This window comes from Prionailurus viverrinus, chromosome B2, assembly GCF_022837055.1.
Source record: "Prionailurus viverrinus isolate Anna chromosome B2, UM_Priviv_1.0, whole genome shotgun sequence".
NCBI lineage: Eukaryota > Metazoa > Chordata > Mammalia > Carnivora > Felidae > Prionailurus > Prionailurus viverrinus.
Window position 1 is genome coordinate 30,302,531 of NC_062565.1, and position 16,899 is coordinate 30,319,429.

Below are 16,899 nucleotides of genomic sequence, written 5' to 3' on the forward strand. Positions count from 1 at the left end.
AGTATGGATAACTCTTCCAAAAAATTTTGCTGTGGTAAGAGACCTGGAAGAGGGGATAAGAGAATCATTTTGAATGTTTAAGAACTGAACTCATCTCAACTATTGTAATGAAGCTCAGGATAAAATTCTTACCTGGTTCTTGCTAATTTTTCTGCTCTAATTTTCCATACTAGAGAGGCAGTCTCTTAATTTAGTCACATCAGCTGAGGCACAGATCCCTAAAACCATGCCTCTGCTCATCAGTTCACTGGGCCTGAGCTGTGCACCCTTTCCTCAAACTTGGCTAAATCCTAACTAGTTCTTCACATTTTTTAGTAAGAGTCAAGTTTTTCTAGAAGCATTTCTGAACCTCCCCAGGCAGGATCTGATTGTATTCCTCTACTTCCAGAATGTATTGTGGATGTCTCCGGCGGCTTCATAACAGTTGTCGAAGGATTTACTGAACGGTTAGTAGGTCTGATTGGAGCACAGTAATAGAAGACAAAGGAGGAAACTAGTACCGCATTTCGTAGAGTAAAACCCATTGTGAAGAGAATACAAACTGCCAATAGTATCAGATATATAAATACATTCATGAAAATTGTTATAAAATTAAATGTCTTAGTCATTGGTTGCTGATATGCTAATGAAGAGGTTATTCCTACCCTATCTTTGTTCAAATGATTTGCATGTATTATGCAAATAAACAGAACTATCGAAAGAATGCCTACAGTGCACGGTGCCGACGATACACTCCCCTGGACCTCAGGATTGGCCTGTCTATCCACTTCATTTGCATGACGTGATTTAATAACTAGAAGGCCCCACCCCTCTGGAGCTTTCGCCCTTTACAAATGGACGCGTGTGTCGGGGACTCTTCCCTATTATCTAGGCTCCGCCCTCCGGCAGCTAATCCTTTCTGTCCCCTGCGTTCGCTCGGTCTCCTCCACTGAAAGCACTATCAGCCTTGCATCGTTTCCTTCATCTTCGCATCCCTACGTCTCACCGCTCCCATCTTTCCACGAACGCACGACGCACGCTCCGCCTCTCCTCCCTCCCCTCCACCCGCCCCTATTCGTCGTGCAAATTCTGCGCCCCAACCGCCCGGCCGACAGACGCTGCATTCCCGCCCCCTCTACGCGTCTTAACGGCCGACGCCGGGGGCGCGTCTCTTTAGCCAACCGGTGTCCTAGCGCCTGTAAGTCCCTCCTCTTTATGCAAATAACCTGTGCCTGCTCCGCACGCCCTGCTTTTTTTTTTTTTTTTAAAATAGGGACAGCCCTCGAAGTAAAGAAGGATAGGGTGGGAAGTGCCCCCGCCCTTTATGCAAATCAAGGGGCGTGTCGTGCGCTGAGGGAGGCGGGAGGTGGGGGGGTGCTCCCGGGGGCGGCGGTTGCCCGGATGGGCCGTTAGTCGGAGCCCAGCCGCGGAGTGAGCGAGGGAGACGGGAGGAGCCGAACCCGGCGCCATCCGCCGCCATCCGCCGCCATCCGCCCCCGCCCCACCGCCATCCCACCTCGGGGAGCCCCTAGGCCCCGGTCCCGGACCCCCGCGCACCCGGCCAGGTGAGTCTGGGGAGCCGAGTGCTAACGCCCTTTTCCGGCGCGGGAGCGGTGGTGGCGGCGGCGGCGGCGGCGGCAGTGGCGGGCCGGGGGGAGGAGAAGCTGCCATTAGCCGCCGCCATTTTGTCCTCCTGCTGCTGGGGCTTGCCTGCCCCTCCCCCTCCGATACCCCCAGCTTGGTACCCGCACCTCCAACCCCTCACACAGAGTGTATGCCCTGCCCCTAATCACCCACTGTCCTGGTTTCTTGGAGTGACCCCTTTCTTGGGCCGGTAACTCCACACCATCCATTGCGCTCTTGGCCTCTTCACCCCAATTTGTGGGTCCCCTTCGCTACCGCCGCTCTGGGGTGGGCCGCGCCCGACGATCCTCGGAGTGTCTCCTTTCCTCCATATTGGACCCCCTCCACCATCTACCAGTGCTTGGGTTCCCCATTCTTGACCCCCCTGTTCGCGTCGAGTCACTCCCACCCTGGAACCCTGTTTTTATCCTGCATCCTTGATTTTTACGTTCCTCAGTCTTCCTCTGCTTTTTAGTTTTTCCTGTGTCTTTTCCCCTCTGTGACTCAACCCCCGTTTTCTTCTTGGGTGTCTTGACGTTGCCCTTTTACTTTGTTCTGTCTTTACCGTTTCTGCTTGAGTGTATTATTTTCCACCTGCTTTCGTGTTGATCCTTCTTTATTAGTGTTATTCCACTATTCTTCTGTGTCCTTTTCTTTCGTATATTTATTTTCAAACATTCGGAGTCTTTAAACACCTACAGAGCAACCCCCATTCCCTCATCTTACCTGTCTTAAAGTTCTCCCTGATTTTCATCCTGATTTTACCCACTTTTTGCCCTGTGTTTGCCTGGATTTCCCACCACCTTCATCTCTTTCCTGTACGCCATTCTTTCCTATAAATGAATGCCTGGTCACTCAGGAACTGACTGATGATGCAGAGTTTGGCCTGCTTAGGGAGGAAGGGATATTGGGGAAAGAAATGACTGCTGATGGATATTCTTACTGAGGGTAGGAAAATGAAGTTGGTTCTGGTTTTGGCCCTATGATTATGGAGTGTGCTTGAGGTAGCTCCATAATGTTTTTCTCACATCTACATAGGGTTAGTCAGAGCCCAGCAGTGTTCATTTCATCTTGACACAAGATTTTTTTCCAGGAACTGGGATAGGGGCAAGTGCAGGAAATGATGGGGTGAATGTTCCAAATACTTGGGGTTCTGTAGCTTGGGAGTATCTAGAGCCCCAGTTGTTCCATAAGGAATTACCTGGCACCAGCCCTCAGTCTGGCTGAGCAAGCTCGTAAAATTGTTAAACTCCCAGCATACCTTTGTGCAAACCTTCCCAGATGGGAGTGAACCTTCTGGGAAAGGAACCTGGGGTGCAGTTAGGGAGTTGGTGGTCTAATAAGTGGGGGATCTGAAGTTCTGTTACTTGCAGAATGGAGCTTTATGCCTTTTTCTGCTTTTGTCTAAGGCTGGGACTTGTCATGTTTTATTGTACATCTCTGGAATGATTTCTGTGGGGGGAGAAGAGATTATGAAGAGAGATAATGAAGTAGCTGCTACCCTTTATAGCCTGGCACAAAAGGAAGAGTGTGTTTACTACTAGGAGGATACTAAATTTTTTATCTGGATTTGCTTGGCAAGAGGTGTCTGGGGGAAAGAGGCACCATGGCATTTGGGCTCTGTGGGAGTTTAAGGGACTGGGGACTTTGAATAGGCTGGAGGCAAAGACACCAGAGGGCCACATATCTGGGTCCCTAATGAGAACAAAAAGGACCATCTAGGTTTCTTTTGGAGTTAGTAAAGGGAGCAGAGACTGAAACACTTGGTGTCTGGCCCACAGGCTCCGGCACGTTTTGGGGGAGGTGCCTGCAGGACCCAACGTACTCAATGAGCTTCCAGCGCAATGTCCGATCGCTCGGGGCCGACTGCCAAGGGGAAGGATGGAAAGAAGTATTCCTCGCTCAACCTGTTTGATACGTATAAGGGCAAGTCCTTAGAGATCCAGAAACCCGCTGGTGAGGGTCCTGCGAAGATGTTCTTAATTCCTAGAGGCTGGGCATACATTTTAAAGCTCTTTGAAGGGAAATGGTTATAGTGCAAATATCAAAAGACTAGAGAAACACTAGAGACTTCCGAGTTTTATTTTAGGTCCCATAGGGGACGTTGGTCTTTGGATGAACACCATTTACCCTCCTACAAAGGCGTGTCTGTAGTTCCCTGTCTTTGGACACGTAAGAATCGGAGGAAGAGAAACATGGATTTGGAGAAGTCTGGGGCCAGCTTGCTTCCTGCAGGCTCAAGATCAACCATCCAACAGAGAAGCATCAAGTGTAATGCATCTTAGTTTTTCCAGTGGAATTTCAGGGATTGCTGAAGGCAAAGAAAGGAGTGGTTTCTAAAAGGAGTTTGGCTATAAGACATTAAGGGCACATAAATGGGACTTAAGAGAGAAAGCTGTCAGATCACCCATGTGGGATGTTTTTTCACCCTCTCATCTTTTCTCCAGTTGCCCCTCGCCATGGCCTGCAGAGTCTCGGGAAAGTTGCCATTGCCCGGCGTATGCCACCCCCAGCCAACCTTCCAAGCCTGAAAGCCGAGAACAAAGGCAATGACCCCAACGTCTCACTAGTGCCGAAAGACGGAACAGGATGGGCAAGCAAACAGGAGCAGTCCGACCCCAAGAGGTAGACAGAGGCCTGGGGGATCTAGAGTGATGAGTATTTTAACTTTGAACTTCAGAATGAGTTGGGGCTTGGTCTAGCCCAGCCACATAAGATCCAGAGACAGAGGGAAGCCCCTTTCTTGGCTATTCCAGGACTCCTGTTAGAGGACTAAGGAATGACACTTTCAGTTTTCTGTCAGGTGGCAGGAAGGCATCAACAGACAGCCTACACAGGGTAACTAGGTTATAGTATTCTGTCGTAAATACTTGTGAACAGTAACAAATGGGCCTGGGTTTACTTATCCTCCATGAATCGGAGAAGTAGGGGAGGGCATCGCAGATTCTGGATAACTTTCCTGTCCTACCATCCCTTTAGTTCCGATGCCTCAACCGCTCAGCCGCCGGAATCGCAGCCACTGCCGGCTTCACAGACGCCTGCCTCCAACCAACAGAAACGACCCCCAGCAGCCCCCGAGGTATGTGAAGAACTGAATGTTACTGAAGGGCTGGAGGCAAGAATGGTTTGTAGCTCCACCACCCACCGTCACGATTTATTTTTCTGCTTCCCCAGAACGCTCCTTCGGTTCCAAGCGGGGTAAAGTCCTGGGCACAAGCCAGCGTCACCCATGGAGCACATGGAGATGGTGAGTGCAGGGCTGCTTGGGGAGCTTGCTCAGTGCTCTTGTGGTATGTAGGAGCCCTGCACTATACCTTCAGCGGAGTGTTCTCAGTCCTCTGGCTAAATTTTGGGCCCCGTATTCAGTTTCATGGGCCACATAAGCAAATTTATGTGTCTTACTGGAGGGTGAAGTGGTGTTCCAGAGCTGACCTTGTTTCTTGGGGAATGAGTATGCAGTACATAGGGGGTGAATTTTAAGACAGGAACTTGATGATCTGGTGCCTATCAGAGCCTTCCACTTTCATGGTACGTTGTTTCATGGTAAATATGCTTCTGTCTTCTGTGCACCCCAACCCCAACAGGTGGAAGGGCATCAAGCCTACTGTCACGATTCTCTCGCGAGGAATTTCCGACCCTGCAGGCGGCTGGCGACCAGGACAAGGCTGCCAAGGAAAGGGAGTCTGCCGAACAGTCGTCTGGGCCCGGACCAAGCCTCCGCCCCCAAAGTGAGTGGTTCCCATTTGTGAGTTGAGTGGGTGGTGAGTGGTTGGTTATTTTTTGCCCAGAGCAACACCTTATTCTATCTCAGAGCCAAGTGTTGGCTTATTCACCTTCTTCTCCATCATTTTAAAGCTATGTTCCTTCTTTGCTTTTTCCAAAATAAAGATTCTACAACTTGGAGGGACGGAGGTGGGCGTGGCCCTGATGAGCTGGAGGGCCCAGACTCCAAACTTCATCACAGCCATGATCCCCGGGGGGCGCTACAGCCTTCAGGCCCACCCCAGTTCCCTCCATACCGCGGAATGATGCCGCCCTTTGTGAGTTTGCACATCTAGTTTTTGAGTGGTTGTGCTTGAAGCTTGAGATTTAGCAATTAGCACTTAATTTTTGGAGGGGGCAGAGAGAAAGCAGGGGCCTATGACAGAGGGGAGGACAATAGGTTTAGGGAGCTGGTTGGCTCTTTGTCCCTCTAAGCAGCTGCTGTTGGGACGTTTTGCAGATGTATCCCCCGTATCTCCCGTTCCCTCCGCCCTATGGACCCCAGGGGCCTTACCGATATCCTACTCCTGATGGGCCCAGGTGAGTAACCCAGCTCTGGGTTTGTGATTGGGGACGGGATGCCTACTAGGAAGGGAGATGATCTTCAAGGCCCAGAGTCTTCTATGTGTATTTTTTTGGTTTTGTTTTCTTTTGTTTTTGACATTTATTTACTTATTTTGAGAGAGGGGGAGCAAGCGGGCAAGGGGCTGAGAGAGAGGGAGACAGAGAATCCAAGCAGGCTCCACACTGTCAGCACAGAGCCTAATGTGGGGCTTATACTCACAAGAACTGACAAACCGTGAGGTCATGAGCTGAGTGAAATCAAGAGTTGGACACTTAACCGGCTGAGCCACCCAGGCACCTCTTGTATGCGGTTCTGTAACATGCTTTTACACTCTCTCTCTCCCGTTTGTCTTTTCATATGCAGCCGTTTCCCTCGTGTGGCGGGCCCTCGGGGCTCAGGGCCGCCGATGCGCCTTGTAGAACCTGTGGGTCGGCCTTCGATTCTTAAAGAGGATAATCTCAAAGAGTTTGACCAGTTGGACCAGGAGAACGATGATGGTTGGGCAGGTTAGTGGATATGAAGGATGAAGTGTTTTGGTCTCAAAAGGCAAAATCCCCTGAATAAATAGGGGGTTGTGTTGGGAGAAAAGGAAACACCAAAGGGTAGGGCAGACACAGGGGGGAAAGCCAAGTCCTGGTAAAGAACTGGGAGGTGTGGGAATGCCAAGACTCACAGTGGCATTCACTTCACTCAGAGGGGGGTTGGCGTTTCCAGTAGTGCATCCTATTACGTAGTTCTAGACCCCTTTGAAAGTTACCTGAGATTGGAGAGAACACTTGGGTTATTGCTTTTCACTTTTCCCTCAGGGGCCCATGAAGAGGTTGACTACACTGAAAAGCTGAAGTTCAGTGATGAGGAAGATGGGCGAGACTCTGATGAGGAGGGAGCTGAGGGCCAGTGAGTTCAGAGGCTCAGTTTTTCTCGAAGTAATAAACTCTTAAGTGAGCTGTTTTACAGCTGATTTTAATTCCACTGTTGGTCTGCTCACAGCAAGGAGTCCCAATCAGCTGCTGGTGAGGAACGGCCCCCTGAAGCAGATGGCAAAAAGGGCAACTCCCCCGGCAGCGAACCGCCCCCTCCCAAGACGGCCTGGGCAGAGACCTCTCGGCCTCCAGAGACAGAGCCGGGGCCTCCTGCCCCAAAGCATCCCCCACCCCCACCTCACCGGGGCCCCGCCGGGAACTGGGGCCCCCCTGGGGACTACCCAGTGAGTGTCTACAATGAGGGGTCAAGAAGGGTCAGTTGTGGGAGATGAGTGTTGGCTGAGAAGTTGAAGCAGTAGTAATAGAGGAAACTGGAGGGAGGGCCAAGAATGGGCTACAGGACGTGTAGAGCGGTAGAGTATCTCTGCAAAGGTCTGGAACATCTTTGGTGTTAAGGGAGTCTGGATTATAAAAGGAAATTGGGATGCTAATGAGGAAGAACAAGGAGACCTGGGTGTCTCTGAAAGGAGAGAAGAAACAAGATTAGGATGAGTTTGCCCCTACCCAGAGAGGCCACCAACTCAAGGCCGGTGCCTGCACCCGCAGCTAGAGACAGTTGATCAGTCTGTGCAAAGATCAAAAACCTGACGACTGACACGTCTGGCCTTGCCGGATCTGCCCATTGACAGGATCGGGGGGGGCCTCCCTGCAAGCCCCCAGCACCCGAAGACGAGGATGAGGCCTGGCGGCAGCGGCGAAAACAATCTTCATCAGAGATCTCCTTGGCTGTGGAGCGGGCCCGGCGACGCCGAGAAGAGGAAGAGCGCCGCATGCAGGAGGAACGCCGGGCAGCCTGTGCCGAAAAGCTCAAGCGACTTGATGAGAAGTTTGGGGCGCCCGACAAGCGGCTCAAAGCAGAGCCTGCTGTCCCACCTGCTGCCCCTCCTGCCCCGGCTCCACCACCTGCAGTCCCCAAAGAACTCTCTGCGCCTCCAGTTCCTCCACCAGCACCAGCCCCAACACCAGAAAAAGAACCAGAAGAGCCGGCCCAGGCCCCTCCTGCCCAGTCCACCCCCACTACAGGTGTGGCTCCAGCTCCCACCCTGGTGAGTGGTGGTGGCAGTACCAGTAGCACCAGCAGTGGCAGCTTCGAAGCCAGCCCAGGTATGGAGATGGGGCTAGGGTACTACCAGGTGTCCCAGCTCTTCAGTGTTTGGGCTGAGGGTACAGGTGGTATGGGTGGGAGGAAATGAAGTTGGTTTATTGGACTGTGGCAGATGAAAAAAGCTCTTTGCTCGTGTGGATATTTGAATTCCTGGATACGTAGTGACCTAAAACCACTTCGTATAAGCTCAGTCTGGAGCAAGGCGTAGAAGGCGTCTGTCATTTTGGTGGTTTCATGGGAATTTAATGCCACCGTCATTGTTCTTAAAAGTAAGTGCTTATCTTGAGAGAGGGAGGTGAGAGCTGAGGTGATGGGTATTCGTGGCATGCCTGTTGGTGTACTGGGCCACTGATGATTATCTTTTTTATCAACGCAGTGGAACCCCAGCTGTCCTCAAAAGAGGGTTCTGAACAACCAGAAGAGGTTCCTTCTCCTGCCACAACCCCTGCCCCGAAGGTGGAACCCAAGGGTGATGGGGTTGGTCCCAGCCGACAGCCCCCCAGCCAGGGCTTGGGCTACCCCAAATATCAGAAGTCATTGCCACCTCGTTTCCAGCGGCAGCAGCAGGTGAGATCAAGTTATTTCCCCCATTAAGAGCTGTTTCTGGGGGTGCCTGGGTGGCGCAGTCGGTTAAGCATCCGACTTCAGCCAGGTCACGATCTCGCGGTCTGTGAGTTCGAGCCCCGCGTCGGGCTCTGGGCTGATGGCTCAGAGCCTGGAGCCTGTTTCTGATTCTGTGTCTCCCTCTCTCTCTGCCCTTCCCCCATTTACGTTTTGTCTCTCTCTGTCCCAAAATAAATAAACGTTGAAAAAAAAAAAATTAAAAAAAAAAAAAAAAGCTGTTTCTGTCCTTGGCTTCGATGTTTATCCTGTTTGTAAGTTGCCTTCCGGGTCCCTCTACTACGTCTTGTCTCTCTTGTGTCTCTGGTTTCCATGTCGTCCAAGTGTTGATCACATCTGTGTATTAACTTTGCCTTGTTGTGTGTTTCTCTTTTTCTGTTGAGGGTGGTGTGGGGGTTTTGAGGTCTCTCTCGTCCCCTCTTCTGTCCTTGCCCAGGAGCAGCTTTTGAAGCAACAGCAACAGCAGCAGTGGCAGCAGCATCAACAGGGTTCTGCCCCACCCGCTCCGGTACCACCATCACCGCCCCAGCCTGTGACCATGGGGGCTGTGCCAGCTCCACAGGCTCCGCCCCCACCCCCCAAGGCCCTGTACCCAGGTGCTCTGGGCCGGCCCCCACCCATGCCCCCAATGAACTTTGATCCCCGGTGGATGATGATTCCTCCTTATGTGGACCCCCGGCTCCTCCAGGGCCGGCCCCCTCTGGACTTCTACCCTCCTGGTGTGCATCCCACTGGTAAGGGCCCTTGCATGGGAGTGGGTAGGGGACACTTCAGTCCCAGGAAGTGGGTATCAGCATCTTGCTGTGGGAATAAAGGGTCACCCGTGAAGGAGGTTGGGGCAGGTATGTGGTTGTATTGCTGAGGTGGCTCTTTGTTTCAGGACCATCTTTGGGAAAGAAACGGTGGTCTTTCATTGGCCAGGATTTACTTGGGGGGATTCATTGATTTAGTCTGGGGAAACTGAGTGGATAGGGTAACTCTTTCAGGAGTGTGCATCAGGCCCAGATTTGGCAGGTATAAGAGAGGAGTTGACATTGATGTGACTGACAGAAGCAGATTGGGGAGATGCTTTTTGAGCTGCAGGGCCTGTCATGCAAGAGAGGGTTAGCTTTCTCATCCCTCTTGTTTTCTTAGGCTTAGTTCCCCGGGAGCGCTCAGACAGTGGGGGTTCAAGCTCAGAGCCGTTCGAGCGCCATGCACCTCCCCTGTTGCGGGATCGGGGCACCCCACCAGTGGATCCAAAGTTGGCCTGGGTAGGAGATGTCTTCACCACCACGCCCACTGACCCTCGCCCGCTCACCTCCCCGCTGCGCCAGGCGGCTGATGAGGATGACAAGGGGATGAGGTGAGTCTGTAGTGAAGTGAGTGCATTGCCACTGAAAGGGTCTGGGCTAGGAGAAAAGGTTCTTTGGATTATTGGTGCAGTGACAGGAATAAGTGTGAGAGGAGCGTCTGGGTGGTAATAAAGTGTTCTCTTTCTCCACCTAGTTGCAGTTTTTTTCATTCTAATTTCCAGTTTTTTTGTTGCCCTTTTAGGAGTGAGACCCCTCCAGTACCTCCCCCACCACCCTATTTGGCCAGTTATCCAGGCTTTCCTGAGAATGGAGCCACTGGGCCCCCGATCCCTCGCTTCCCTCTGGATGAACCAGCTCCTGCAGGGCCCCGTCCACTCCCTTGGCCCCCAGGCAATGATGAAGCCACCAAAATACAAGCTCCCCCGCCGAAGAAGGAAACCCCCAAGGAGGAGACTCCACAACTGACGGGGCCAGAAGCCAACCGAAAGCCTACCCGAGGAGTTGGAGGCCAAGGCCCCCCTCCACCTCGCAGAGAGAGCCGCACTGAGACCCGCTGGGGTCCTCGCCCAGGCAGTAGTCGTCGTGGGATCCCTCCAGAGGAACCAGGGGCCCCTCCCCGCCGTGCTGGGCCTATAAAGAAACCCCTGCCACCTACGAAAGCTGAAGAGCTCCCTCCCAAACCCCTGGAACAGTGTGATGAAAGCCCCAAGGTTCCAAAGCCAGACCTCCTCAAGACGGCAAAGGGGAAGATAGGGGTCCCCAAGGAAACCCCACCCAGTGGGAATCTTTCCCCTGCCCCAAGGCTTCGGAGGGACTACTCCTATGAAAGAGTGGGTCCTACCTCTTGCCGGGGCCGGGGCCGAGGCGAGTATTTTGCCAGAGGGAGGGGTTTTCGGGGCACCTATGGGGGCCGGGGGCGGGGAGCCCGAAGCCGAGAGTTCCGCAGTTACCGAGAGTTCCGAGGAGATGACGGGCGTGGAGGTAGTGCAGGTGGACCCAGCCATCCCCCTGCTCCCAGAGGCCGCACTGCCAGCGAGACGCGAAGTGAGGGTTCAGAGTATGAAGAAATTCCCAAACGGCGCCGGCAGCGGGGCTCAGAAACGGGTAGTGAGACCCATGAGAGCGATCTGGCCCCCTCAGACAAGGAGGCTCCTCCACCCAAGGAAGGAGTGCTCACCCAGATTCCTCTTGCTCCTCCACCATCGGGAGCCCCTCCTTCACCAGCCCCAGCCCGATTTTCCACCGCCCGTGGTGGGCGCGTCTTCACTCCCAGGGGAGTGCCGTCACGCCGGGGTCGAGGAGGAGGGCGGCCCCCTCCGCCCATTTGTCCAGGCTGGAGCCCTCCGACCAAGTCCCTGGCCCCCAAGAAGCCTCCGACAGCTCCTTTGCCACCGAGTAAGGAGCCTTTGAAAGAGAAGCTGATCACAGGGCCTCTGTCCCCCATAGCCCGGGGAGGCAACAGTGGAGGCAGCAACGTGGGCATGGGTGTGGAAGATGGGGAGCGGCCCCGACGGAGGAGGCACGGGAGGGCTCAGCAGCAGGACAAACCGCCTCGGTTCAGGAGGCTGAAACAGGAACGGGAGAATGCGGCCAGAGGGACTGAGGGCAAGCCCTCTTCCCTAGCCCTTCCAGCCCCTGCTTCTGGAGTGGAGGAGACACTCACGACAGTTTCCATGCCCCCACCCCCACGCCGGGCAGCTGCCAAGTCTCCCGATCTGTCAAACCAGAACTCCGATCAAGCCAACGAGGAATGGGAGACTGCATCAGAGAGCAGTGACTTTGCCAGTGAGCGCAGGGGGGACAAGGAGGCTCCCCCGCCAGCATTGCTGGCCCCCAAAGCTGTGGGAACTCCCGGGGGCAGTGGAGGCGGAACCGGACCAGGCATTTCAACCATGTCCCGTGGAGATTTAAGCCAGAGAGCCAAGGATTTGAGCAAGAGGAGCTTCTCAAGTCAGCGGCCTGGCATGGAAAGGCAGAACCGGCGCCCAGGCCCTGGCAGCAAGGCTGGCAGTGGTGGCAGCAGCAGTGGAGGAGGTGGGGGACCTGGAGGGAGGACTGGCCCAGGGCGAGGAGACAAGAGGAGCTGGCCCTCTCCCAAGAACCGAAGGTGGGTAGGGACAGGCTATTAAGTTTATTCTAAGGTTAGACTGAGGGGGAAGGGAGAGAATCTGAAGGAAAGGGAAGTTGGGCACCATGGACTTTGAGATCTAAGGGCACATGGGCTGCTGGGCGCTGGAACACCCACATGTAGAGAAAATAGTCGGAAAGCAGTTGATTGAGTCTGGAGCGTGTGTGTATTGTATGCATATTCTCTGTTCTTTGCTCTCTATTCTGTAGACCCATGCCATACACCTAGAATTTGTTAGATGTGCTTAAAAACACCTGGATTTTAACAGGGAGGTGGGAGAGGTTGGAAGACTTGACTGGTAGGGAAAGAGTTAACAATTCCATGAATATTAGAGTTGATGCTCTGTTCTCTTCAGCAGACCTGAGGAGCGTCCCCCAGGGCTTCCTCTGCCTCCCCCGCCTCCCAGCAGCTCGGCTGTCTTCCGCCTGGACCAAGTTATCCACAGCAACCCTGCTGGCATCCAACAGGCTCTGGCCCAACTCAGCAGCCGCCAAGGGAGTGCAGCTGCACCAGGGGGGCACCCAAGGCCCAAGCCTGGGCCTCCCCAAACCCCCCAGGGCCCCTCCCCTCGGCCCCCAACTCGATATGACCCTCAGAGGGCCAACAACAGCGTCGGTTCGGGTAAGCTGGAGGGGCTAAGGGTGGGAATGTCTCCATCCCCAGAAAAGGTCAGGTGCTAAAGGGGGCAGAGTCTGCCCTGGGGACCTTGATGATGGGTGTCTGCACTGAGCAAAGGTGGAAGGCTTGGGAGGGGCTAACAGGAAAAACTAGGATCAGATGTAGACCAAGGCAGATGCTGACGGATTTCCCCTTTTCCCCAGACCCCCACTTCGAGGAGCCAGGGCTGATGGTGAGGGGGGTGGGCGGAACTCCCCGGGACTCTGCCGGGGTTAATCCCTTCCCCCCGAAACGGCGGGAGCGGCCTCCCAGAAAACCGGAGCTGCTGCAGGAGGTGAGGGATGGAGCTTGAGATTGTGTTTCACTGCTCTTACTCCTGAAGGTTCTCACTTACGTTTTCTCTACTTTCTCCTGTTCTGTCATTGCGTCCTTACCCCCAGATTCTCTGTTATTAGTCACTTCTTGTCTCCCTTTTTGTCCCACACCTCATTCTGGCCCAGCCACTTCCACTCCCCAGTTCCCACCTCACTTATGTTTTGTTTCTGGCCTTTCTCACCTTTAGGAATCTTTGCCGCAGTCTCATAGTTCTGGATTTTTGGGCCCCAAGCCTGAGGGCCCAGGCCCTCAGGGAGAGTGCAGAGAGGCAGGGACAGAGGCCCTGACTCCTCACATCTGGAACCGTTTACATACTGGTGAGTACAAGTGAGCAGTGGTTGAAAAGGGCGATGTCAAAGAGCCAAGAGGGCAAGGTGGCCTCTGGACTGCCTCTCATCTCTGCTGTCTGGTGCTCTACCCAGCCGCTAGCCGGAAGAGTTACCGGCCTGGCTCCATGGAGCCCTGGATGGAACCCTTGAGCCCTTTTGAGGATGTTGCTGGAACAGAGGTAAGTGACGATGGGAAGGGAGTGTCTGAGCTGGGATTCTCTTGAGCACTGGTAGTGCTTCTCCACCTGGTCTGGGTTGTCCAGGGCTATTTGCTCACATAATTTCTCCCTTTTCTTCAGTTTGTATTTTGTAAACATTAGGTACTGACTGCTGATTTGACTTACTTTAACTTTTTTTCCACTCCTCTCAGATGAGTCAGTCTGACAGTGGGGTGGACCTGAGTGGGGATTCTCAGGTGTCATCAGGTCCCTGCAGCCAGCGAAGTTCCCCTGATGGAGGACTCAAGGGGGCAGCAGAAGGGCCTCCCAAGCGGCCTGGAGACCCCTCACCCCTGAATGCTGTTCCTGGTGAGGGTTCACCTGGCTCTGAATCCTCTGAACCTCCTAGGAGACGGCCACCTGCTCCCCTTGATGGGGACAGAAAGGTAAAAAACCAAAAACAAGAGGAATGTTTCTGGGCCTGTGACTTTGGCCCTACATTTGTTGTCTCCTCTGTGCTTCTGTGTTTTGGGGATTCTTTCATTTGGGAGACGTGACTTGACTTCCTTTACTTCCCCAATGTAGGAGCTGCCCCGGGAGCAGCCTTTGCCCCCTGGCCCCATTGGCACAGAACGGTTGCAGCGTTCGGACCGAGGCCCAGAGCCCGGCTCCCTCCGGCCGTCCCATCGATCTGGGCCCCCGGTCCAGTTTGGCACCAGTGACCAGGTCTGCATGGGCAGGATCTGAGTACCTTGGGTTGGGTGAAGAGGGGAAAATCTGGAGGTGGGATGTGGAGGATACAGGTCTTGAGTCATGGGACAATCTCCCTTGCATCACTACCACAGGACTCGGACTTGCGCCTAGTGGTAGGAGACAGTTTAAAAGCAGAGAAGGAGTTAGCATCAGTCACTGAGGTGAGTGGGAGAATGAGTTTGGTGGAAAGGCCTTCGGTTTTTGGAAAAAATGTCTGGGTGTGACCTGGAATCCAGGAAGCCCAAACATTGCTTCTGACAAGGCTTTTTCCTCATAGGCCATCCCTGTATCCCGAGATTGGGAGTTACTCCCCAGTGCTTCTGCCTCAGCTGAGCCACAATCCAAGAACCTGGGTCCTGGGCACTGTGGCCCAGAGCCCAGTTCCTCAGGCCAGCGTTTGTACCCTGAGGTCTTCTATGGCAGCCCTGGGCCTCCCAATTCTCAGGTAGGTCCTATTTCCTGTCCCATGATCCCTTTCTGCCTGCTGCCCCTTAGTGTCTTTCTGATTTGTGTAGTTGTAAAATGCCATTTTGTTATTTCATTTTTCTCCTTGGCTTTTACTGTAGTAGGTGGGGTGGGAGATCTTTTCTTGACCAGAAAAATGAGCTATTCCAGCCTTGCTCTCCCTCAGGTCTCGGGGGGAGCCATAGACTCTCAGTTACATCCCAACAGTGGAGGCTTCCGCCCTGGGACACCCTCACTTCACCCTTACAGGTGAGACTCAATGACCGTTGATCTCAGAAGGACACGCAACTGTGTCTCAGTGGGAGGGAAGGGGAAGACCTGTTTCTGGGGTATGAAACACTAGTAGACTTACCTTGGAACAAACAATTCTGGTTTCCTGACTCCTTCTCCCCACCTGACTTTTTCCCCCACTCCAGATCACAGCCCCTGTACCTCCCCCCGGGCCCAGCGCCCCCCTCGGCACTGCTTTCTGGGGTAGCTGTCAAGGGCCAGTTTTTGGATTTCTCCGCACTGCAAGCAACAGAGCTGGGGAAGCTGCCAGCTGGGGGAATCCTCTACCCTCCACCTTCCTTCCTCTACTCTCCAGCTTTCTGCCCCAGCCCTTTGCCCGACCCACCCTTGCTTCAGGTGAGAGGTGGGCAGGTGCTGGGCTTCGGGAGCTAGGGGTGGGGGAGAATGCTTTTGGGAGTTGACATTTCTCCCTGTTGTCTCCCAACAGGTGCGCCAGGATCTGCCATCCCCCTCAGATTTTTATTCTACTCCTCTGCAACCTGGTGGCCAAAGTGGGTTCCTCCCCTCAGGGGCCCCTGCCCAACAGGTACCTTTTGTTACTTGTCCCTCATTGTTTTCTCTACCCAGTTTCTAGCTTTTTTGTCTGACTCTGTTTCTGGTTTTATGACCTTCCTCCCTGCCCTTAATACCCTCCCCTCGACATTATTTCTTAACTACAGATGCTTCTACCCATGGTGGACTCACAGCTGCCTGTGGTGAACTTTGGCTCCCTGCCACCAGCACCACCTCCTGCCCCACCGCCCCTTTCTCTGTTACCTGTGGGCCCTGCTCTGCAGCCCCCCAGCCTGGCTGTGCGGCCCCCACCTGCTCCTGCTACTCGGGTGCTGCCTTCACCTGCCAGACCCTTCCCCCCTAGCTTGGGGCGAGCCGAGGTAAGGTATAGGAACTGAAGTGCGAGGGAACTCCTAAGAGCTAGGGGTAGGGATTCAGAATCTCCAGGTGAATTGGGTTGGGAGGCAGGAGGCTCATGAATTTTTTTTCCTTCAGCTGCACCCAGTGGAACTAAAGCCCTTCCAGGATTATCGGAAACTGAGCAGCAACCTTGGGGGACCTGGGTCGTCACGTACTCCCCCAGCTGGAAGGCAAGAGGAGGGAGAGGGGATGCAGACTGCTCACCCTTAAGGGGTTTCTTACTAAGGGGCCAGGGAACAGGGGTCAGGCTTGCCTTAAAAACTTTTTCCTTTAGGTCATTCTCTGGCCTCAATTCCCGTCTCAAGGCCCCACCATCTACCTATAGCGGAGTCTTCCGCACCCAGCGCATCGACCTCTACCAGCAGGTGAAGGGGAGACCCCTGTGGCCCCAAGTCTGAATCTAAGAGTTACCATCTGAGTTCCTGTCTTTTCCATCCCTGACTTCCCAGTATGACCTCTATGTACCTATATCCTAGGCCTCCCCACCGGATGCCCTGCGCTGGATGCCGAAGCCTTGGGAGCGGACAGGGCCACCTTCTCGAGAGGGGCCTTCCCGACGGGCAGAGGAGCCTGGGTCTCGAGGGGACAAGGATCCTGGGTTGCCCCCACCCCGCTGAGGGAGTTCCCCTTGCCCCCCACCCCCCGGGGCTTGTATATAGATTATAAATATATAAGGGGGAAAGGGGTGGGTGGGGAGGGGTTGTGGGGCTGGGGCCTCACTTCCCCTCCACCCCCCTCCCCTGGTCCCCCATCCCTGGGGCCGTTTGTTAAAAAAGAGTAATAAAAGGATTAAAAAATTTTTCTGAAATGATTTTGGGGATGGGTTGGTTGTTTGCAATCTTTTTGTACCATAGTACAGTCCCCAGTGAAGTGGTTTTACGGAATTTACTTACCCTAGTGATCTGTTGTAACGAGCTATCTCAAAATTTGACCATTT

General features: G+C 53.9%; 1 protein-coding gene and 1 non-coding gene across 4 annotated transcripts; both read left to right on the forward strand.

Annotated features, from left to right (window-relative positions):
• The first annotated feature begins 1,343 nt into the window (after window positions 1–1,343).
• On the forward strand, window positions 1,344–16,761 carry PRRC2A (proline rich coiled-coil 2A). 3 transcript variants are annotated; one of them, XM_047857959.1, is made up of 31 exons: window positions 1,345–1,544; window positions 3,384–3,558; window positions 4,050–4,227; window positions 4,582–4,681; window positions 4,777–4,849; window positions 5,187–5,330; window positions 5,491–5,642; window positions 5,825–5,904; window positions 6,293–6,435; window positions 6,736–6,826; window positions 6,920–7,136; window positions 7,542–8,016; window positions 8,394–8,584; window positions 9,075–9,372; window positions 9,773–9,983; window positions 10,175–12,040; window positions 12,417–12,682; window positions 12,883–13,013; window positions 13,242–13,371; window positions 13,477–13,562; window positions 13,754–13,987; window positions 14,127–14,267; window positions 14,387–14,455; window positions 14,572–14,739; window positions 14,926–15,008; window positions 15,176–15,386; window positions 15,478–15,576; window positions 15,710–15,922; window positions 16,038–16,132; window positions 16,237–16,327; window positions 16,439–16,761. In XM_047857959.1, exons 2-31 carry the CDS (start codon window positions 3,447–3,449, stop codon window positions 16,577–16,579), a joined length of 6,489 nt encoding a protein of 2,162 aa, XP_047713915.1. In that variant the 5' UTR covers window positions 1,345–1,544; window positions 3,384–3,446; the 3' UTR covers window positions 16,580–16,761. The 3 variants fall into 3 exon arrangements, with proteins under 3 accessions (XP_047713918.1, XP_047713915.1, XP_047713917.1); XM_047857961.1 differs by having other exon boundaries at window positions 12,420–12,682; XM_047857962.1 differs by lacking the exon at window positions 14,387–14,455 and having other exon boundaries at window positions 1,344–1,544.
• Window positions 3,732–3,862, forward strand: LOC125166932 (small nucleolar RNA SNORA38). Its single transcript, XR_007152631.1, has one exon. It is a non-coding gene; the product is annotated as a small nucleolar RNA SNORA38 (small nucleolar RNA).
• Window positions 16,762–16,899: the final 138 nt, after the last annotated feature.